The sequence below is a fragment of the Carcharodon carcharias genome, chromosome 19 (assembly GCF_017639515.1).
Source record: "Carcharodon carcharias isolate sCarCar2 chromosome 19, sCarCar2.pri, whole genome shotgun sequence".
Classification (NCBI taxonomy): Eukaryota; Metazoa; Chordata; class Chondrichthyes; order Lamniformes; family Lamnidae; genus Carcharodon; species Carcharodon carcharias.
In genome coordinates this window covers 103,745,663-103,769,587 of record NC_054485.1, presented here as the reverse complement: position 1 = coordinate 103,769,587, position 23,925 = coordinate 103,745,663, and the positions used below count along the sequence as shown (strand labels likewise).

The 23,925-nt window shown below is 47.5% G+C and overlaps 2 protein-coding genes across 3 annotated transcripts in view; one reads left to right on the top strand and one right to left on the bottom strand.

The window, feature by feature from the left end:
* Positions 1-23,925, bottom strand: part of LOC121291302 — a 197,120-nt gene that overhangs the window by 99,563 nt on the left and 73,632 nt on the right. The window lies entirely within an intron of this gene.
* On the top strand, positions 2,413-8,345 carry LOC121291582 (nuclear factor 7, brain-like). 2 transcript variants are annotated; one of them, XM_041212988.1, is made up of 6 exons: positions 2,413-2,866; positions 2,963-3,058; positions 3,152-3,385; positions 4,571-4,593; positions 4,682-4,797; positions 6,964-8,345. In XM_041212988.1, exons 1-6 carry the CDS (start codon positions 2,456-2,458, stop codon positions 7,503-7,505), a joined length of 1,422 nt encoding a protein of 473 aa, XP_041068922.1. In that variant the 5' UTR covers positions 2,413-2,455; the 3' UTR covers positions 7,506-8,345. The 2 variants fall into 2 exon arrangements, with proteins under 2 accessions (XP_041068922.1, XP_041068923.1); XM_041212989.1 differs by lacking the exon at positions 2,963-3,058 and having other exon boundaries at positions 2,414-2,866.

Genomic DNA, 23,925 nt, shown 5'->3' with positions numbered 1-23,925 from the left:
GAGAAACCGGTTTGACTATGTGGTGAATATGTTTCTATTGGATTTAGGATGACAGAGTTTGCGAGAAGCAGTTGAAATTTATCATAAGAATACATCTTTATTCTTCCCTTTAGGGCATTCCCACTGAGTCTGCTAGCTTCTTAAGGTTTTTTATTCACTCATGGGGTGTGGACATCGCTAACTAGGCCAGCATTTATTGCCCATCACTGGTGGTGAGCTGCCTTCTTGAACCGCTGCAGTCCATGTGGCGTAGGTACACCCACAGTGCTGTTAGGGAGGGGGATCCAGGATTTTGACCCAGTGACAGTGAAGGAGCAGCGATATATTTTCAAGTCAGGATGGTGAATGGCTTGGAGAGAAACTTCCAGGTGGTGGTGTTCCCACGTACCTGCTGCCCTTGTCCTCCTAGTTGGTAGCAGTCGTGGGTTTAGAAGATGCTCTAAGGAGCCTTGGTGAGTACCTGCAGTGCATCTTGTAGATGGTACACACTGCTGCTACTATACGTTGGTAGTGGGGGGAGTGAATGTGTGTGGATGGGGTGCCAATTAAGTGGGCTGTTTTGTCCTGGATGGTGTCAAGCTCCTTGAGTGTTGTGGGAGCTGCACTCATCCAGGCAAGTGGAGAGTATTCCATCCCACTTGTGCCTTGTAGATGGTGGACAGGCTTTGGGGAGTCAGGAGGTGAGTTACACGCTGCAGGATTCCCAGCCCCGACCTGCTCTAGTAGCCACAATATTTATATGACTAATCCAGTTCTGTTTCTGGTTAATGACCCAGGATGTTGATAGTGGGGGGGTTAGTGATGGTAATGCCATTGAATGTCAAGGGAGATGGTTAGATTCTCTCTTGTTGGAGATGGTCATTGCCTAACATTTGTGTGGTACAAATGTTACTTACCACTTATCAGCTCAAGCCTGGATATTGTCCAGGTCTTGTTTTTAATAAATATGGACTGCTTCAGCATCTGATGAGTTGTGAATGGTGCTGAACATTGTGTAATCATCAGCAATCATCCCCATTTCTGACTTTATGATGGAAGGAAGGTCATTGATGAAGCAGCTGAAGATGGTTTGGCCGAAGACGTTACCCTGAGGAACTCCTGCAATGATGTCCTGGAGCTCAGATGACTGCTCTCCAACAACAACAACCATCTTCCTTTGTGCTCGGTATGACTCCAACCAGAGGAGAACTTCCCCCTGATTCCCATTGACTCCAGTTTTGCTAAGACTTCTTGATGCCTCTTTCACTCAAATGCTACCTTGATGCCAAGGTAGTGACTCTCACCTCATCTCGGGAGCTCAGCTCTTTTGACCACGTTTGAACCAAGGCTGAAATGAGGTCAGGAGCTGATTGGCCCTGGTGGAACCTAAACAAAGCGTCAGTAAACATGTTATTGCTAAGCAAGTGCCTCTTGATATCACTGTTGATGACCCCTTCCATCACATCACTTATGATCAAGAGTAGACTGATGGGGAAGTAATTGGTTACGTTGGATTTGTCCTGACTTTTGTGTGCAGGACATAGCTGGGTAGCTGCCAGTGTTGTAGCTGTACTGGAACAGCTTGGCTAGGGCCGTGGCAAGTTCTGGAGCACGTCTTCAGTACTCTTGCTGGAATATTGTCAGGGCCCATTACCGTTGCAGTATCTAGTGCCTTCAGCAGTTTCTTGATATCACGTGGAGTGAATCAAGTTGGCTGAAGACCTGTGATGCTGGGGAGCTCCAGTGGTGGCTGAGATGGATCAACCACTCAGCATTTCTGCCTCAAAATTGTAGCATATGCTTCAGCCTTATCTTTTGCACTGATGTGCTGGGGTCCCCCATTATTGAAGATGGGGACATTTGTGGAGCCTCCTCCTCCAGTGAGTTGTTTAATTGCCCACCACCATTCACGACTGGATGTGGCAGGACTGCAGAGTTCAGACCTGATCCATTGGTTGTGAGGTCGCTTAGCTCTGTCTATGACTTGCTGCTTATGCTGTTTGGTACGCAATTAGGGCTGTGTTGCAGCTTCACCAGATTGACACCTAATTTTTAGGTATGCCTGGTGCTGCTCCTGGCATATCCTCCTGCACTCTTCTTTGAACAAGGGCTGATCCCCTTGTTTGGTGGTAACGATAGAGTGGGGGATATGCTGGGGCATGAGATTACAGATTGTGTTCGACTGCAATTCTGCTGATGTTGATGGTTCACAGGGCCTTGAGTTGCGAGATCTGTTCGAAATCTATCTCATTTAGCACTGTTACAGTACCACACAACAAGATGGATCAACGTGAAGACAGGACTTCGTCTCCACGAGGACTGTGCGCTGGTCACTCCTACCGATACTGTCATGGACAGATCCATCGGCAGGCAGGTTGGTGAGTCTCACAGACATGCGCGGTATGCTTGCATGGCCCATCACCACAAAAACATCGAAACTGAAATCAGTTTGAATCAGCAAGTGCTGTGTGTGAACATGGCTTCCAGGGAGGAGGCCGAGAGTTTAACCGAGGAGGCAATTTGTCCCATTTGTCTTGATTTCTTCACCGAACCGGTTTCACTGGAGTGTGGACACAACTTCTGCCGCTCCTGTGTCACACAATATTGGAGAAAGAAGGCGATAAACTGCTGCCCGGAATGTAGAGGGAAGCATCAGAAGAGTGTTTTAAAAGTCAACTGGGCGTTAGCGAGTCTGGCCGAGAAAGCTCGAAATCTGGTACTAAATCAGAAAGAGAAGGAAAGCAAACTTTACTGTGAGGAACATCAGGAAGAACTGAAGCTGCTTTGTGAAACTGACAAGAAATTAATCTGCCTGATTTGTAGAGATTCGCGGGAACACAAATCTCACAACTTCCTGCCGATAGACGAGGCTGCAGAGATGTACCGGGTAAAAAATAATGCTTTCTATTCGATTTCAATCTTTTTTTAGGGTACACTTCTTTGTTTCAATAATGGGGGAGTTTAATTTCTGTTGTAACTCCAGGATCAATTGAGTAAATGCTTAAAATCGGCTACAGAGAGAAAGGCTTTGGTTCAGGACACCGAACAGGAACAGAAACGGAAGATTTGCGAAGTTAGGGTAAGGTCTCCCTGTGCTGATTTTCTGGGACCTCGGTTACTTTTGTTCCCTTTACCGCGGGACATTAATTATGTTTCGCATTTCATTTGGTAGGAACAGTCGAGCAGTCTGCAGACCCACATCACATCCGAGTTCACTAAAATGCACCAGATTCTCACTGAGAAAGAGCAGCGTTTCCTCAGAGATCTCAGGGAAGAGGAGATGAATATTTTATTTCCAATGATGAAAAACTTCAATGCAATCCAAAAGGAGTTAGATTGTATTGAGGGAGAGATATTGGAGTTACAGAGACGAATGGACGAACAAGTTACAGCCAGATTTCTGCAGGTATATATTCTTTTCATAAACCACCACCGCGTTCGGAATGCTTGAAAACAACTTGAGCAACTAGTGCTGTTGCGAAACAGAACCCATAAACACTGTCAATTATTTGTCTGACGGGCCAGTAAAACTATCCTCAAAAGAAATAACCATTCAAGTCCCACTGTCGTCCCTACGCATTTCATGAAGAAGTTTCATTTCATCTTATCACCAACTCATTTTTTTTCTCTCATGGGGTGTGGGGGTCTCTGGCAAGACCAGCATTTGTTGTCCACCCTGAATTTCCCCTTGAACTGAGTGGGTTGTTAGGCCATTTCAAGGCGCCGTTAAGAGTCAAACACACTGACGTGTGTCTGGAGTCACATATCGGCCAGCTTTCTCCTTCCCTAGTTTATACGACAATCAATTATTGCTGCTATGGTCTTCGAGGGGAGGCGATGGCGTAGTGGTATTGTCGCTGGTCTAGCGGACCCGCGTTCGAATCCCGCCTCGGCAGATGGTTGAATTACAATGACGATGACCATGAACATTATCGATTGTTGTAAAAACCCATCTGGTCCACTCATGTCCCTTTCGGGAAGGAAATCTGCCATCCTTACCTGCAATGTGGTTGACTCTTAAATGCCCTCTGAACAAGGTCCATTAGAGAATGGCAATAAATGCTGGCCCTAGCCACATCCCATGAACGAATAATTGGAAAAAACATCCAGGTTTACTGATCCACCCACAATGGTGGGATTTGAACCCATGACTCCAACTTGAGTCTCTGGATTACCAGTGATATTACTAGTACGGCACCTTCTCCCCCTCATTCGCTCACTGACGGTTGTTGTTCCTTTCATCGGGAGAGAAGCTGGTTTTTCACTGGGTAGGCCTGACGATTCAGTTCAAACACAACCACGACTTGAATTTAGATAGCCCTTCTAACCGAGCAAAAATGCACTAGGGGCGCCTGATGAGGATCGATTACTGGACAAAACTCGACAACAAACCTCTAAAAGTGATATATGAACGTGGCCATACGCTTGGTCGAAGAGGTAAGTTTTAAGGAATGTCTGATACGAAGGGAGTCCTATAGAGAGACGTTAGGGTGTAGGATTATTGAGAACAAAAACTATAGCCACTATATTCTAATGTTACATGGCCAGACCGAAACCTAAGAATTTAGATCTCTCTCCTTGTTTATTTCAGGAGGAGCTGCGTCAGGGCAGGAGGTTTGTCACTCTCTATACAAAGCATTAATGAAGTCATAACTTGGAAATGGCCTTAAATATTCTAATATTGAAAATTTCACACTTGAAGGCTTGTTCGAAACACTCAGGGACTATCATCGGTCAATGGAAAACTGCCATTGGGAATATTCAAGGCACCTTTGCAGTACAAAATCTGGAAAGAAATGATAGACAGCATCACCCCAGGTAAAGAGATTCCTGCGTCCATTTTTCCAAAGCTTGTAAATCAGATTTTAAAAATAGCCCGAGTTTATGCCAGAGACGACGGTCCAGTAAAAAAAATTCGACAACCTGTTCTCTGTAAATATCTTGAAGGAAAGTGCTTTTTCAGTGAAAATCTCTACACAGCACGAAAGATCCAAAAAACAACATCGCACCTTTCGCAATCCCGGGGCTCCCTCAGTGCTTTACAGCCAATGTGTTGAGGTAACGTTCAATTTAGGAAGGGTAACAGTCAAAATGCGCAAGCCAGATCCCAGAAACCTATTTTGAGCGATCAACGTTAATAAGGACACTAGGATCACCCCCTTGCTCTCCAGAGTTGCACTATCGACCCATTTCGTCCGCCTGAAAGGCTGAGCGCAACCTCGCTTCCCATCCGAAAGACAGTACATCCGACAGCGCTGAATTCACTCAGTGCTGCGCTGAGTGTCTCGATCTACATTCTGGGCTCAAATCGCTGGTGTGGAATCCGAACCCAAAGTCTCGGACTCGGAGGCGAGAGTGTTACCAACTGAAACACAGGCGGACAGCTATAAAGCACGGGATGTGAAGGGAATCCCTAAACTATACAGTCAGGGTAGATTCATTCAAATCTCTTTCCTTCCTGGAGGTTTTAGTATTAAATCACTTTGAAGCCGATTCACAATGGGTAATAGTAAATAATAAAACATTCAACAATCACAATTTAAAACGGAGATGAGATCGGATTTCTTCTCTCGGGTCGTTAATCTTTGTAATGCGAGCAGTGGAGGTTGTGTCATTGAACATATTCGAGGTTGAGTTAGATTATTGATCGACAAGGGAGTTAAGGGTTGAGGGGACAGGCAGGGAAACGGTGTTAAGGCTAGAATCAGATCAGCCATGATCTTATTGAGTGGTGGAGCAGGTTCGACAGATCGAATGGTCTACTCCTCCTCCTATTTGCTATGATTTCACAATCACTGAAATTCAGGTGACAGTAGAATTCCACAGAGAGCCTGTAGTACCAAAGAATTCCGGACGATGGCGCTTCTCCACCATTGAACAGATTGCAGAACCGGCGCCTCCATACGGCTATTGCTACAGAGGGGGCTATAATCATTTCTTATCGTGCTGTAACAGTTAACACACCGAAATGGGCCTCATTATTGACAACCTCAAGGGAACCCCTGATCCAGGTTCAATGTTCATTGACTGGATCAGAATATGTAAAGGACTGTCACCCTGTCTGGTTTATCATCTGAGTGTGCCAAGAACCCCAGTGGTTATTTCCCCATTCTGTCCATCGTCCCGTTGTCCCTTCACTCACAGCACCAACTGTTCGTTGTATTGTCCTCGGGGCTCTGTCAGTACTTGAAGAATGTAGATGTAATGAAGTCCCCCAGTAGTTCCACGAACATGTTCCAAGTACTGAATTAAAGTACAGATTACGTATAATCGAGCATCCACATTCCACTTTAAAGGCTTAAAGGGTTTTGGCAGTTCGCTGTAATTTTATTATAAATTCTACATGGAGGTTCTGGTAAAACAATAGAATAACATCAAGACAAAAGTAAAATACTGCAGATGTTGGAGATTTGAAGTAAAAATAAAAAGTACTGGGGATACTCAGCAATCAGGCAGCACCTGTGGGAAGAGAAAGCGAGTTTCAGGGCGATGATCTTTCAGTAGAACGAGGATTTCACCAGAAAGGCCAGCTACCTGATACGTTACTGGAAAAACTCAGCAGGTCCGTACGACTCAGTTCAATGATGAATTCAGTTCTGATGAAGAGTCATACGGACTCGAAGCGTTAACTGTGTTCCTCTGCGCAGATGCTGTCAGACCTGCTGAGTTTTTCCAGGTATTTTTGTTTTTGTTTCAGATTTCCCGCATCCGCAGTATTTGCTTTTACCAGATACTTTAACTCGGTTCCTCTGTCCACCGCTGCTGAGTATTTCCAGCATTTATTCTGTGGAGCTTTTTTTTTGTTACGCTTGCTTAACTTCCATTGGATCCATAAACTATCTCGTAGGCTTCCCTATAACCCAAACAATCCCAAGTGGCAATAAGCCTCGGAACCCTCCTTAAATTACAAGAGACTTTTCTTAATAAAGTCATTCAGAATTCAAATAAATGACGGACTTGTGTTTATTTTAACGTTTCCCCCAGCTCCAGGCTCTCTGATTCTGGATCCGGACACAGCGAATCCCTGGCTCATCCTGTCTGAGGACCGGACCAGTGTGAGACTCGGAAGCAAACGTCAGCCGCTCCCTGACACCCCGGAGAGGTTTGAGCACTCACCCTGCGTCCTGGGAACTACCGGGTTTATATCAGGAAGGTTGTACTGGGAGGTGGAGGTGGAGGACAAGACGTGGTGGGGTGTCGGCCTGGTCAAAGAGTCCGTTAGCAGGAAGTGGAAAACCAAAGTGACACCTGAGACCGGATATTGGTCTGTGTGGCTCTTACCCGTAAGAGGCTTCATTGCTTACACCTCCCCCTCATTGACCCCCCTCACCCCGAGTGTGAATCCCCGGAAGATTGGGGTTTTCCTGGACTATGAGGGTGGACAAGTGTCATTTTACAATGCGGACAACATGTCCCATCTCCACACTTTCACCCACACTTTCACTGAGAAAATCTTTCCTTACTTCTGTCCGGGATTGAGCCATGGCTGGAAAAACTCAAAACCGCTGACTATCTGTCGACCCTAAGCCCAAAAACTGCGGAATCCCTGCCCAAAGTGGGAGCCTGATTCTCTTCACTCCCGCGAATTCCTGTCGAACTAATACTTTCAATTCAAATTATGTTGCTAATCAGGGCGTAACCGCTGTTTCAGCTCCGGATAACTGGCCGAAAAAGTTCTAAAATAAAAGCAAAATACTGCAGGTTGTTGGTAATCTGAATAAATTCTCCGAATAAATTCTCTCCCCTCCAATCACAGTAACTGATCTTCCAGCACCGATTTGCTCCGATGAGATTCCCACTCGCAGCAATGGAGCAATTCACTATTACCATGCTACCGTTTCAACATTTCAGCTATTTCCCTGCATTTGCCCGTTAAACTTTAGGCGATAAATAATCCGATGGCCGCCTTTCAGCGAGACAGGAATATCAGGCCAATGGGTTAACCGTTCATCCGTTGGTGTTAATAACTAAGTCATTTCTAAGCGCATGTTTCAAAAAAGTGTATCTTTTATTTAAATGAACTAAGCCGAGGAAAAGCCGGCCTCTGAGCTCCCGGGAATTACTTTATCACTTTTGTTTCATTATTAACTAACGTTAGCATGTATTGCCCATCTCTCGTTCCGCTTAAGCAGCTGGTCCTTGAATGACTGTATTCCGGCTGGTGAAACTCCCACAGTGCTGGGAGGTAGTGATTTCCAGCACTGTTATCCAGCAACATACAGGAAGAGTGATGCACCTCCTAGAGACTCACCTCTTGACTCCCCAAAGGTTGTCCACCATCTACAAGGCACAAGTCAGGAGTATGATGTCAAGCCTTGCCTGGATGAGTGCAGCTCCTACAACACTCAAGCAGCTTGTCACAGTCCAGGACTAAGCAGTCCACTTGATTGGCACCTTACACACAACCTTTAACATTCAGTTCCTCCACCACCGAAGCACATGGCAGCAGTGTGTATCATCTACAAGATACAGAGCAAGAACTCACCAAGGTTCCTTCTACTGCACCTTCCAAACTCATGACCTCTACCACCTAGGAGGACAAGGGTAGCAGATATATAGGAACACCACCACCAAGCCACACACCATCCTGACTTGGAAATATATCACTGGGTCCAAATCATGTAACTGCCTTCCTAACAGAACTGTGGGTGTACCTATGCAACATGGACTGCAGAGATTCATGAAAGTGATTCACCACCACCTTCTCAAGGGCAATTAGGAACGAGAAACAAATGCTAGCCAAGCCAGTGAGGCCAACATCCCGTGAAAGAATAAAAAAAACCGGCGTGGCACTTGACTTAGAAGGAAATTTGCAAATGATCCCCATGTGCCTGTTATCCTTGCCCTTCTGGTCTTCGAAGTTGGGCGGTGCTGGAAAAGGAGATTTGACAAGTTGCTGCAGTGCACTTTGCAGGTGCTGCTGTTAATGTGCGCTGGTGGCGAAGAGTGCTTAAGGTGATAGATGGGCTGATATTCAAGCAGGCTGCTTTGCCTTGGACTTGTATTGAGCTTCTGGAGTTGTTGGAGCTGAACTCATCCAGGTAAGGTAAACGTTTTCTATCACACTCCTGACTTGTGTCTTTTGTATGGTGGAGAGGCACTCATTGCAAGATACCGAGGCTATGAGCCGCTGTTGCAGTCATGGTATTTACATGTTTGTTCTAGCTGAGCTTTTTGTCATTGGTAGCCCCCAGATTATTGATGGTGGGGGATTTGATGATGGTCATGCCATTGAATCTGCGCCTTTATTAATATAATGAGACATGAGAGCCAAACCAATGGGATAACCATTGTTGTATTGATGTTAAAAACGAAGTAATTCCTGAGTGCAGATTGCAAAATTGTGTACTTTTTATTCAATAAACCAAACAGAAGAAAGGCTTGTTTGTGGGTCCTCAAGATTTATTTGATCACTTTTGTTTAATCATTAATTGCAAGCCAACTGGAGATGGATAGACTCTCTCTGGTTGGTGATGGCCATTACCTGGCTTTGTGCGGTGCCAATGCTATTTGCCAATAATCAGCCCAACCCAGAATGTGGTCCAGGTCTTGTGGTGCACGGCACAGACTGTTTCATCAACTAAGGAATTACAAATGGAATCGAAATTAATTATCAGCAAAACAATGGCCACTTAGACCATGATGCCAGTGATGGCTCAGTTCAAGGACTCACGCCTGAGGCAGAATGTTATGTATTCAAATTCTGCTCCAGAAACTTGAGCACAATAACCATCCAGGATACCGTCAGTTGTGAGTCGTTTGGGTCAGACGTTCAACCGAGACCCCTTCTGTAATCTCAAGTGGACAAAGAAGATCCTATGACACTATTACAAGAACATGGTCTGATCAATAATCATCCTTCATCTAACATCGTTATGAAAATGATTATTTGGGGGATATCGCATTGCTGTTCACGAAATCTTGCTGTGCCAAAATGACTGCCCCGTTTCCCACATTCCAACATTGACAACATCTCAACATGTGTTCAACTGACTTAAATCACTTTGTGGGTTCCTGAGGTCACAGAATGTGCTATATCAATGTCCATCTTTCTTTTCTGAGATTGTGCTTGACTTTATTTCCTCTGGAGATCTTCCCTCCACAGCTTCCAACCACATAGCCCCTAAGACTGACCAGCACCTTTCCAACCTCCTTTCCAAGCACCATAAATACAATTGCCCTGTTACACCCACAGATCCAGGCTGATTTGCTCGCACTCAACTGATTTCTTCCTATCTCGATTTAATTTTTCTCCCATTATCCAGTCTCTTCCCACCTCCAGCCAGTACTCTTCTGTTCCCCCCCTCTGCCCACCCATCCCCATCACATCAACAGTTTCCTGGTCCAAACCATTTTCATTTCACTATGGACATCCAATCCCTCCACACCTCCATCTGCTCAGCTGGATAGCCTGACGGCTGTTTACTTCCTTCAATGAATGCCCTACCAGTTCTCATCCAACACCACTCTCCTCCTCCTGGCTGAGCTTGTTCTCATTCTGAACAACTTCTCCTTCAGCTCCACTCACCCTCCAAAAGGTGTTGCTATGGGAACAATGACAATGACTCCTAGTTCCTTTATCTCCTTTGCATCTGTACTGATGATGCAGCCTTTCACGCTGGCACTTCTAGCATGTCTTCCTTTTTTTCTCGACCAAGGGTTCACCACCCAACCTTTGTGTACAGGGCCCTTCACCATGTCCGATTTATTTCACACACTACCGCTCTCACCCACCCCCCTCCCTTCCAGAACCACGATAGGGCTCCCCTGTCCCCACTTCCTATCCCATCAGTCTCCCTATTTAATACATCATCCTCCATCATTTCCACCATCACCAGTGTGAATCTGCCATCAAACATATCTTCCCCTCCCCTTTCAGTGTTCCAAAGGGACTTTGCCCTCCATGGCACCCCAATCCACTCACCAAATACCCCAAACACACCCAACCCTTCTCATAGCACATTTCCCTGCAACGGAGGGAGATGCAACCTCCCCCATTCTCACTATTCAAGTACCCAAAGACTCTTTTCAGGTGAATCAGTGAATTACATGTACTTCTTTCAATTGAGTATACTGTATTCACTATTCACGATGGGGTCCCTTCTATTTTGGGGAGGCCAAACGCAGGCTGGGGCACCGCTTTGTGGAATGCCTCTGATCAATCCACAAGCATGACCCTGAGCTCCCAGTGGCCCTGCCGTTTTAATTCTCCATCTTACTCCCAATCTGACCTCTCTAACCTCAGCCTCCTACACAGTTCCAATGAAGCTCAATGCAAGCTTGGGGAACAGCATCTGATCTTTTGATTAGGCACTTAACAGCCTTCCGGTCTCAGCATTGAGTTTAACACAATCAGATCACAACATCTGCCCCCATTTTGTATCCTTCCTCTTTCCTTGATTTTTTTATTTGCTTTCAAAGGGCAGATTTTCATGATTCTGCCATTCATGCCTCCTCTAGACATGACCTTCTTTTTCTTTATTTCTCCCATTTTCATTCCCCTTCCTCTGCACTTTTGCCATTTTATCTCTCCTGCATTCCACCCTATCACAGATATTCCCTTTTGTTCTCCCACTGCCTTTTGCTGCCCCTGGACTTGCCAAATATCTATTACCTCAGTAACTTGTCCCAGTTCTGATGAAAGGTCATCGACCTGTCTCCTTTCTCTCTCTCTCTCTCTCTCTCTCCTGTTGCTGCCGAGGCTGCTGGGTGCTTCCAGCATTATCTGTTTTGATTATAGATTCCCAGCATCCACAGTATTTTGCTCCTGTGGCAGCCTTTATTCCCTGTCTACCGAGTCGCCTCACACACTCTCCCACTTTCAGATTCAGAGCGGTGGAGAAGGATTGAAAGCTTGCAAAGGTGAGTAGGAGCTTTCTAGTTAAATCATTTTAATGTGACATGCTTAAATGTCAGCATTGGAAATGGTCTTGATAAACAAACATTCAGAGACCCCGCTATCCTTATCCAAAAACTACAATCAAATGGAAATGAGGAAGACAACTTGCTCAGTGATGTCCACCAAAGGTAAGACTCCAATGCACAGCATTTATTGTTAATCTATCCACTTACCTTCAGAAATATAAAACAACCTTGATCTTCTGCCTGTCTTTGTAACTCTGAAATTGCCAATTTAACAAAATGCAACCCCTATTGGATTGGCTGATGCCTTTTTTCTTTCACCATTTAACCATTCCACATTTAGATTATTTATTGATAAAGTTCATATCTGCCTTTTGATAACTCTTATTCCTTCTCTTCCATTCTGAAGTAGTTCTTGCCCATATGCAGCAAGACCTGGACAATATCCAGGCTTGGGCTAATAATTGGCAAATAACATTCACGTCACATAAGTGCAAGACAATGTCCATCTCCAACAAGAGAGAATTTAACCATCTCCCCTGACATTGAATGGCATTACCATCACTGAATCCCCCACTATCAACATCGTGGGGGTTACCTTTGACCAGAAACTAAACTGGACTAAGAGCAGGTCAGAGGCTGGGAATTCTGTGGAGAGTAACTCACCTTCTGATTCCCGTCCATCATCTAAAAGGCACAAGTGTGATAGAATGCTATCCAGTTGCTAGATGAGTGCAGCTCCAACAGCACTCAAGAAGCTTGACACCATCCAGGACTAAGCAGCCAGCTTATTCGACACCCATCCACCACATTCGACATTTAGTCCCTCCACCACCGACGCACAGTGGCAGCAGTGTGTACCATCTACAAGATGGACTGCAACAACTCACCAAGGCTCCTTCAGCAGCCCCTTCCAAACCCATGATCACTACCATTAAGGAGAAGAAGGGCAGCGGACACATGGGAATACTACCACCTGGAAGTTACCCTCCAAACCACTCATCATCCTGACTTGGAAATATATCACCATTCCTTCATTGTTGCTGGGTCAGAATCCTTGAAGTCCTTCCTGAATGGTTCACAAAATTCCCACAGTTTTCATATCATCAACAAGGATATGACTTTTGGACTTTTATGGCAGAGGACCCAAATGCTGAGTTAAGTGTAGAACCCTGCGGACAGGAGGCTAGGCCCTTGAAGGCCTGGGACTGGACATGCCCAGCCTTGTTGAGCACAGTGTGGATTGTTTGCCTGAAACTAGACAAGGAGAGGAGTCCGATTACGCATTCTTCCCTTTAAAACAATCAACCCAAAGAAAGGCTTTATCTTACATGAAACAAGCCCATCAAAATCTTGCATAAAAAATCAATACTAACTACCAAGGCAGGAAGGCAGCAATCAATGCAATTATGTGAACCTATCAATACTCCACATATGCAATGGCTTTCAGTTCAAGAGAGTGACAGAAACAAGAAGAAATACCCCTGCAAAAACAAGCAGGTGATTTCTCTCTCTCTTTTGCTTGGGGGGGTGGGACGGGGGGGCGGGGGGGGGGGGGGGGGGGGGGGGGGGGGGTGGGGGGGGGTTGGCAAGAGCTTTCTAGCAGAGACCACAAGTAAAAACAAAAACAAGACAGTCTCTTCAGTTACCCTGCAGATCGAACCAGGATTCCATCCCCTGGGACAAGCCAACAAGTGTCTCCAACAGGCTGCAAGTTTGCCAAAGGCAGCTTTACCGAAATCACCCAACTTAATGACTGCAATTTACCACCATCTACACTTCACGGATTAAGGGGAAGCATGAGCAGTTTTGGCGTGGTTGAAGCAGAGTTTCCAACAAGGCCGCAACCACAGCCCTCGTCGAAGATCAACCACCCACAACCGTGCCCTCCACCCAACTGAAGAACCTTCGCCAATTCCACAGTCCAGGACCACGTGGGGACGACAGGCCCCAGAGGACACAAAGAGTGTACCCCAAAACTGCAAATGGCTTAGCTGGCTGGATTTTAAACTGTCAAGGAACTCTGGTTGGTGAGCATAATCCCTGACCTCTCCTAGTTCAATTTAGTTAGGCTTTTGGGGTGAGACAAGGGTAAGGGGATTAGTAGCGTGATTTTCCCTCGTTATGCCATGCGTTCTCCATTCTTAACTAAGTGTACTTTGTAGGCCTATATAATCTCAGCGTGATCTTAATGTTATAAATTCATTTGTTGACTTCAATAAACTTAGTTTTTTTTTCTTTCACTAAAACCAGTTGTCTGCTGCACTTTGTCACAACCCCCAAATAAGTCCAAGGTCTAGAACCCAGGGAGTGGGAGTAATTCAAACTGCTCAGAAGTCAGAGATGAAGCTGACACACACACCACCACACCCTGCATAATGGCAACCGTGACAGGACCTTGGCAAAAGGGATGCGATGCCGTGGACACTGATTTGGAAGAGAGAATTGTAATGGAAGAGATGATTTCAAATTATTTGTTCAGTAAGGTGAATATGGAAAAAAAATGGGTTACTAATCTGTTAAAGGCTGGGCTGGTTGTAGGTAAATGGACAGAAGGAAAGGATCATAAAAAATCCATAGGAAAGGCAGTCTGGCTGATGTGCTTCAAGAAACAGATCCAGCTTTTGGACAGGCTTGTTGAAGCACAGGCAGCTGAGATTTGGAACTCAGCCCTGGAAGTCCAAACAGAGAGCCTAGCAGGGGAGAAGTTACTGTTAGCATTGCAGGCTCTGAACCAGGAAAGGGTGCAGTTAGTGGGGGAGCATAAGACCCAGCAGGAATATTTACAGTGTCAGGTCACCAAGGCCAAGAACAATGAGCTGGGGTTGCGGGAAAAGAATGCCCGCCTAGCAAAACAAATAAGAGAGCAGGAGGAGAAAGAAAAAGGCTTATAGGCAGCCTATAAGATAGTGAGCGCACAGGGGTTTGAGGATGCAGACCATGGCCCCTCCCAGAAGCAGATAGAGTCTGAACCTAAGGACGGCAAAAGGCATGGTGTGCCTCATAAGCCCTAGTGCAGCCCAGCTCGACTTCACAGGAACTTGGGGAGGATGGTTCAGACACCACAGGTAGTGCCAAGGGACTACCCGGTTGAGGAGCAGGAGGGCCCATGACCACCATAGCGCCAAGCTTTAGGAAAATCTGACAGGAGGAGGGTGCGAAATTAGGGGCAGAATCTGAGGAAAACCTCCAGCAAGAGAGGCTGGGACCGGGGCCAATGTGCCTGGCCGTTCAGCCCGTCTGCTGATAATGGGGATGAGGGACCCCTCCAAAACCAGTTCATAGTTCCCCACAGCACCCAACAGCTTAGGGCCATGGTAAGCCATTTAACTAAACATGCAGCAAATGGGGATCCCTCAGTCCACTTCAAGGAAGTGGAACAAGCAGCAAGCATCAATAAGTGCAATGATGCTGAACAAGCCATATTGCTGCTATTCTCCCTGGAGAGTAAGCTCTTCCAGTCCCTCTCTGACCAATGTAAGATGGGACAGTGTGATTATGGGGAGCTCAAGGAGGAAGATCTTGAGGCCATGTGGATGAATGAGGGAAGTCCTTTCTCCCAGGTGGAAAAAACAGTGCAACTCATAGGAGAACGCCCGCAGGCTTTTGCAGACAGGTTGTGGCCGGTGTATAGGAGCACATGCAGTGAGACGCCTAACCGGGCTAACCTGGACCAGGATCAGCGGGCCCACAGGCTCCATTGCCTGGTGGCAAACAGCTTGCCACAGGTCAGGGCCGCGGCAGGAATGTGGTTTGGCCGAAAGAATTCCCTGACTGCTGAACTCACAGACAATTGAACATAGCTTACAGTAGTGGTAAAGGAACCGATGCACACTCACCTGAAGAGAAAGTGCATGAAATGAAACCCAGCCAGAGTAGGAAGGAGCGGCATCAAGAAGGGAATAACCCTTCCAGCACAAAGCTCAACTGTTATGGGTGTGGGAAGAATGGACACTGGAGGAAGGAGTGTAAGGATCCTTGGAAAAATAACAAGGGAAAGAATTCCTCAAACACAGCCCAAAAGGTAGAGACAGGAATCCCTCCCGCCAAGGTCGAGTCATTTTTGGGTGCCATGAGAACCCTATTTACTTGCCCAGGGAAGGTAGCAGCCACCACCTGTGCGCTGACCCCATCAGCCCCATCTAACCCACAACCCTGACTAGAGCCAGCGCAGCCTGTTTACCTCTGTTCCCTTACCTACGACTTATGGAAGAGACCCCTCATTGAGATGGAGATAGAAAAGGTAAAGGGGACTTATCTGTTGGACACGGGAGCATCATGTACCTTGATCCATTCAGCTAACCCCACCACCTCACCTCTATTGACGGGGTCCCATACAGTCTGTCGGGATTCACAGGTAAAGAACAGGCTGGCTCATTTTCCATTCATTTAGGAACACTCCGCTCTAAGTGGACCTGTATCCTAATGAAGTGGGAAGTGGAGGGTGGAAAAGGGATCCTGGGAGCCGACTTTATTGTAGGCCATGGGATGCTAGTGGATTTGAGGAATCACTGCCTATGAGGGGCAAAAACAGGAAAGGAAGGCGGAGTAGCAGCCATCCCAGGGAAACAGGGGAAGGGGACCCTATGCACCATGAAGCCTAAAGAGGGTTATAACCTCGAACTCATGGTCAGTAATACTCCAAGGGAGTTTCAGGCATTTGTGAGCCCACCTTGCCACATTTGCCACACACAAACACGACTGTGGGAGTGTCAACGGGTTTGAGGTCAGTTTAATGGGGACCCTATGGCCCAACCACAAAAGCAATATAACTTCCCCAGGGAAGCGGACATGGAAGCAGCCATAGTTCAGCAGGGGTTCCTGAGACCGATAGCTACCTACGTCAACTCTCCACGTGGCCGATTAGAAAAGCGGACAACTCCTGGAGGGCCACAGTGGGCTATCGGGTGCTCAACAGTAACATCCCAGCCTGTGCACCCACAGTAGCAGCAGTTGCCGACCTGATAGGAAGTCCCAGCATCCACGACCATTTTCACGGTGCCGGATATCTCCAACAGGTTTTGGTCCATCCCTTTAAGGAGAGAGGATCAGTACAAGTTTGCTTTTACTTTTAGAGGGCAACAGTACACCTGGAACTGTCTGCCTCAGGGCTTCCACAATAGCCTCAGCATTTTCCACCAATTCATGGCAAACAGTTTAAAGGCTTCAGCTAGCCCAGGCGGCTGGTACAATACATGGATGACCTGCGCCTATTCACTGTGTCGAGAGAGGAGCATGGCCCACTTCTGGCCGACCTGCTGGAACTGCTCGGGCAGGAAGGTTTTAAAGTGAACCCAAAGAAAGTTCAAATCAGCCAGCAGGAGGTGAAGTTCCTGGGCCTGACAATATGCACTGGGGAAAGGGCCATAGATAAAGCTAGACGGGAAGCAGTACAGGAGTTACCAGTCCCCAACACAGTCACGGGAGTGAGATCGTTTCTAGGGCTAACCAGGTACTGCAGAGACTTCATTGAGGACTATGCGGCCACAGCAGCCCCTCTGCTCCGACTCCTGCATAAGGGAGTGGAGTAGGCTTGGGATGAGGGGTGCCAGGCACCATTTGTCAGACTCAAGAAAGATTTGCAGCCCGTACCAGCTCTAGGGGCCATAGATGGATGGAAAGAGTTCTTCCTGGAGGCAGCAGCCAGCAGGGACAGCCTGAGTGCTGTGCTGCTCCAAGAACGGCATGGCAAGCTGATACTAGTGGTCTACTCCTCCAGGATACTCACAGATGTGGAGAAGGGCTACTCCAATTGTGAAAGGCACCTCTTGGCCACACATTTGGGCTTTGAAAAGATCACTGGTCTTCACAGGCACCTCTCTCATCACCGTCCTTACCTATCACACACCCACCCAGGTGCTCCTGGATGGGAGAATCAAGGATGGGACAATGAGCAGTGCCCGCATTGCTCGCTGGGCCTGGCTTCTCTCACAGTTGGACCTAAAAGTAAAAGGACTCTGTGAGCCAAAGCTCGCAGCTAACCTGGTATATCCTGGAACAGCCCACCCGTGTTCCATAGAAGGGGTTTGGGAAGTAGACATAGGTTTACAGGCTGGGATACATCCCACAGGTCGTGAAATCTATGTGGATGGTTCCAGCACAGTATCTGCTGGTGAGCGACTCATGGGGTGTGGAGTTTATGACCCAGTGGCAAACCTTGTCTTGGCAATTAATCTCCCCAGCACCATGAGTGCCCAGCAGGCGGAACTGTCTGCGATAGTGTACGTGGTTACACACCCCGAGATCTTCCCCACCCCAAACACGATTTGCCCGGACAGCATGTTCACGTACAGCAATTCGTGTACAGAGTGCCTGGTCATCTGGTCCCGCCGCGGATACACCTCGGCTGATGGGAGACCCCTCACAGTGAAACCTTGCTGGAGAAAATCTTAGCAGCAGTGGGGGAGGAAGGGGAGGTTTTCATCCAAAAGATGAAAGCCCATTCCTCCGCAGAACCCCGGAACGAGGGCAACCGGCAGGCCGAGGTGCTTGCTAAGAAGGGTGCCCACACAGGCATTTTCTGGGGCTCATATGGGTCCCGTCCTATAGCAGCAGTCATGGGTAGGAATGGGACATGGGGGAGTGCAGGGCTAGCTTTAACCCCGGACCTTTAGATGGTCCAAACCCAAGACCCCGTCCTCAAGGCAGTTCTCAGTGCAGTGGCAGAAAGGAAAAGGGTAGAGGGCCCTTACACAGGGGCCCTCTCTGTAAAGGGAGGCATGCTGTTTAAGGGAGAGCAATGGGTAGTACCACAGCAGCACTTGAGAGAATTCCTTCAACTGGTCCATGAGGGTCCAGGAGAGGGGCATCCCGGGCCTGAGACCACCTGGCAGTGGGTGGAACGGGCAGGATGATGGCCAGGACTCAGGGAAGATGTCCGCGAGTTCTGTGCCAGCTGCCTGGTGGGTGCTGCTAACAATCCTGACCCACGCAAAAGGAAGGTACCTATGGGACACATCAGGAGACTAGAGGGACCATGGCAGTCGATCCAAGTTGACTACATCAGGCCCCTACCCACCGCCCAGGGAGGTTATAAGTATTGCTTAGTCCTGGTGGATGTATTTACAACGTGGGTAGAAGTACCGAACAGCCACGGCTCTGAGTACAGCCAGGATCCTGGTCAGGGAGGTGCTCTCACAATGGGGGCTACTACAGTACGTGGAGTCCGACCAAGGGAGCCACTTTACCGGGCAGGTCATGCAGAATACCCTTATGTTTCTCGGCAGGAGAAATGGCACGTTGCACACAACCCACAGTCCTCAGGGATTGTAGAGAGGATGTATAGAACCTTGAAAGAAAGGCTGAGGAAAGAGATGGTAGCCTCAGCTAGAAAGTGGGTAGAAGTCTTACTGTTGGTTCTAATGGGGATCCAAGCCAGCCAGTCAAAAAGCATGGGGTATTCCCCACGCGAGCTCATGACTGGTAGGGTTATGCGGACCCCCACCCATGTGCTAGCCCCGGTGCTCACGGAGAGTCAGCTCAGAGAGGTAAACTGGGACAGCTTCATCAGGAATCTGTTTGAACTCCTTAAACAGGATCACTGGCAGCCTGCTAGCAACATGGGAAAACAGCATCTGAGTAGCCAACTGCTGCTAGAACCCCGTACGCACCACAAATGGGAGATAGTGGATCAGATTATGGTTAGGAATTTTGCTCGGGTAGGCAGTCTAGAACCATTATACATGGGGCCCTACAGCATTGTAGATAAGGCAAGCCCCATGGTGTATGCCATAAAGCTGCCTCGGTGCACCAAATGGTTCCACATTAACCAATGTTAGTTGCTTAAATCCGAGAGAAAGGAGCAGCCAGTTGGGGCAAGTTCTGAGGATAAAAATCCTCAGCCTGCAGCAAGAGCACAAGCAGATGCAGTGGCTTGTTTTTGGAAGGGCCATCCCACCCACCATTTGGGACACTCTCCTGCTCATCTGGGACTCAGACAAGGTGGGACCTGAGGGCAGAGAGTTACCTGCCCCTGACACAGGTTTAGAAGGGGTACAGCCTGAGGATAGAAATCCCCAGCCAGCAGCTTCCACAGACTGCACAAGAGGGGACAGTGGCTCGAGTTGAAGACCCACCAGCCAGAAAACCTATACCAGCCAATGTCCCTAGAAGGTCCCCACGAACACCACAGCCAAAGAAACCATGGTCACCAGCTCCCCAGTTTAAAAGGGCAGCCCCTCAAGTCAGGGATCGATCTGAGGACAGGCTGCGAGGGACCAAAGGTACAGGACAGGGCAGCCACACCGAAGGGAGTAGTGTGCTGTAGCCTGAACAGGGATTAACCGGCAGCGTATGTACATAGCTTCTGTTATTTAGTTTTGAGATTAAGTTTGGGTGCCTTAGTTAAATTTTAAGTAAGATAGTTGGTAGTTTTTAAGTATTATTGTTTAAGAGTGTTTTGTATTGAGTTGAGGTCGCAAGACTCGACTATGCTTTACCCAAGCCAGCGAATCTGTCCAGGACCTGGCTATATGCTCTTATGTCTCCCTACAGAAAGGATTTTGATAGGATGGGGGGTATGCTCCCACTCACCCTGATAGCAATGGCCGATGGGAGGTGAGGTGACGTGGAGGACTCCCACATTTTTGGGTGCTCAGGGGAGAGAGCACCGGTTGTGACTGCAAGGGGCAGCGAAGGTAACGTGAAGGAGATCACTACCTATTCCCATGTGGGAAGATGGCCAGAGTGGCTGGGATCTAACTCCACCTGATACACCAGTCAGACCAGGTTCACCTACGGGGAGGCCTCCCCCCCGCCCCAGCATACAGGTTGTGGCCACACGGGTCAGGGTCACTGAGGGGAAACGCGTGTGCCTGACCTGCAGAGGACAGATTCCCCTGGGAAGGTGGTGGTGGCTCAGGAAGCTGAGCTGAGATATGGGGGATGATACAGCCGACTGGGAACGACTGGAGAATGACACCCATCGCACCATTACCGGGAACCATGGCGGGGTGAGCGTGCGCTGGGACAAGTGGTGGAAATCGGAAGAGGGAATCTATGTCTGCATGTGGGGATCGCGGAAGACCTGCCCCACGGGTGTATCCATTATCTTTTCCGCAGCATGGCTGGACAAGGGGAAGGGGGTGGAATGGGATTCCCACCTACACATGTATCCATCCTCTCCAGCCTCAGTTAAGGCCACTGAACTCGTGGCATGCGCCCAAAAGCCCCTGCCCACAGCCCCGACAGTAAGGACACATATGGAGAAGTGCCCTGCCACCACCAAGGGACCAGGGAATGGGCTGGTACTAGTGCTGACCGAAAAGGTGCTATACTGGGGGTGCACTATGCAGTAGCTTCTGTGATTCTAATCCTCACAGAGGTATGCTTACCTGAGTGGTGCCCCAAAGAGACGGAACAGCTATACCAGACCCTGTTAAGAGAAATGTTCAGGAAATTCTACGCATTCGATTTTTCCAATGTAGACAAAACAGAACTGTACACTACCCACACTGAGTACTTTAGCAATGCGGGGAGACAAAGAAGGGGAACCTGGAATGATGTTTTCATAGCATATAATACAGAATCTTCTGTGACAAACAGTCTGGATGACATAGAATTGCAGACACAAATAAATGGTTTAAAAACACAATTACGAAAAATCTTAACAGAGGAGAACACAGTGGTAGGCTCAGAGATACACGAGGACCAGGCCATGATGGTCCATTTAGCGATTATTGCTGAGCTGGAAAGGCACGCCAAAACAGTGAATGCACTCATTCGGGAGAATAGGAATGCATCAGACCAGGCTGCACAGAATGAGGTGTGCATGTTGTAAGGGGTATGGTTGCTGGGTGAGGGCCGCAGCAACCTGGAGGATTTAAAGCAAGGTTTAGTCCCATCCTGGGTCAGCAACAAGAACCTCGCAAACCTCCACCCATATGAGAATTCACTAAACCCGTGTCAGTTCCGCCTAGCCTCTGAAGCCTACCCTGTAGATTGTGGGTGCTCATCATGGGTATAGTAGTGAGGATGCCAGTCATGGGTGGGACAGCCCGACCTGCACCAGTATATAGGGTGGAGAACATTGGAGTCATTCAAGGGGGTGCACATGTCCATTTTGCAGCTGTCCCACCTTACGTCATAAAGTGGGAGCACATGATGACAGGTACAGACCTCTCTGGGTGCCGTAGCCGGGGTGCCCACGTAGTACTGTGTCCCCAGAACTTGAACGCCTATTCAAGATCACAGTGTAGCTTTAAAATTGCTGGTACACGGCCTATAAACTGTACCATGGAGATAATGGCACAAGGTCATGTTCCCCCACCGGTAACATTTTTAGGGGGTGAGATATATTGTGTCACCACAAGTGCGCCCCACTACCAGCTTGGACAGCACATCCGGTGTCCGGATTGTCCCCATTCCTGAACCCTCCACTGTTCACCTCACTGTTAGGGAAAACATTACCAATCTGCAGAGCTCTGTCGCACATTTTGGTTACAAAATTCCCCCTCTACCAGAACATCTTACTAAACTACTAAAAGCTGTAGAGTTATTACAAAAGTATTTCTATGCTTTGGAACAGAAAACACACGAGATAGAGAGATTCAAGGTATCACAGTCCACCCTGGTGGGACATTCTCGAAAACGTAGAGGTCCCTTCATGGGTCAGAATGGCTTCCCACATCCTCGTAGTTTGCCAGCTGGGAATAGTGTTGTACCTGTTGTGCTCTCAGTGCAAGGGAATAGGCAAAATCCTAGAGTTCCAAAATGAAAGGACCTGGAAGAAGCATTATGCTAAGGTGGAGAGAGATACACCTGTTTGAACCTTTCATATTTTTTTGTGTTCCTGAATAAAGGTTGCTCTTTTTGGGTTTGGTTATTTTTAAGAAAGACTTTTGCCTGTTGTTTTCTTTTAATAAAGATGTATGTGCACCAAGTGTGGTGTTGGACCCCCTAAATCTTTGAATGTATGTAAATAACTGTATTTCACCTATGCATGCTTATGTACACCACATTTTAAAGAATGGGGAATATATATCTCATGAGATCTTAGATAGGTAATTACAAGGGAAGATTGACTATGGAGTGTCGGGAATTTTGGGTTTTTTTCAGTATGATACTTGAAGCAAGGTTTAAGTATCACAGAGGGGGCTGAAGGGTTCTCAAAATTCCCGCATTTTTCATATCATCAACAAGGATATGACTTTTGGACTTTTATGGCAGCGGACCCAACTGCTGAGTTAAGTGTAGAACCCTGTGGACAGGAGGCTAGGCCCATGAAGGCCTGGGACTGGACATGCCCGGGCTTGTTGAGCACAGTGTGGATTGTTTGCCTGAAACCGACAATGAGAAGAGACTGAATACACATTCTTCCCTTTAAAACAATCAACCCAGAGAAAGATTTCATCTTACATGAAACTAAAGTCCATCAAAATCTTGCATAAATAATCACTACTAACTACTAAGGCAGGAAGGCAGCAAGAATTGTAATTATGCGAACCTATCAATACTCCACATATGTAATGGCCTTCAGTTCAAGAGAGTGACAGAAACAAGAAGAAATACCAGTCAGTCACCCCTGCAAAAATAAGCAGGTGATTTCTCTCTTTTTTTTGCTTGGGGGGTGGGACGGGGGGGCAGGGGGGGTGGGGTGGGTGGTGGGTGGCAAGTGTTTTCTAAAAGAGACCACAAGTAAAAACAAAAACAAGACAGTCTCTTCAGTTACCCTGCAGAGAGAACCAGATTCCATCCCCTGGGACAAGCCAACAAGTGTCTCCAACATGCTGCAAGTCTGCCAAAGGCAGCTCTACTGAAATCACCCAACTTAATGACTGCAATTTACCACCATCTACGCTTCACGGATTAAGGGGAAGGGTGAGCAGTTTTGGAGTGGTTGAAGCAGAGTTTCCAACAAGGCCACAACCGCAGCCCTCATCGAAGATCGACCACCCACAACCGTGCCCTCCACCCAACTGAAGAACCTTCGCCAATTCCACAGTCCAGGACCACGTGGGGATGACAGACCCCAGAGGACACAAAGAGCGTACCCCAAAACTGCAACCAGCTTAGCAGGCTGGATTTCAAACTGTCAAGGAACCCTGGTTGGTGAGCATAATACCTGACCTCTCCTAGTTCAATTTA

Bases quoted from the DNA above. Each gene is read 5' to 3' on its own strand.
- LOC121291582 (XM_041212988.1), top strand. From the start codon at position 2,456: ATGGCTTCCAGGGAGGAGGCCGAGAGTTTAACCGAGGAGGCAATTTGT. The intron at 4,594-4,681 runs GTTTGTCACTCT...TCACACTTGAAG, and splicing joins GAGCTGCGTCAGGGCAGGAG to GCTTGTTCGAAACACTCAGG. The intron at 4,798-6,963 runs GTAAAGAGATTC...CGTTTCCCCCAG, and splicing joins GATAGACAGCATCACCCCAG to CTCCAGGCTCTCTGATTCTG.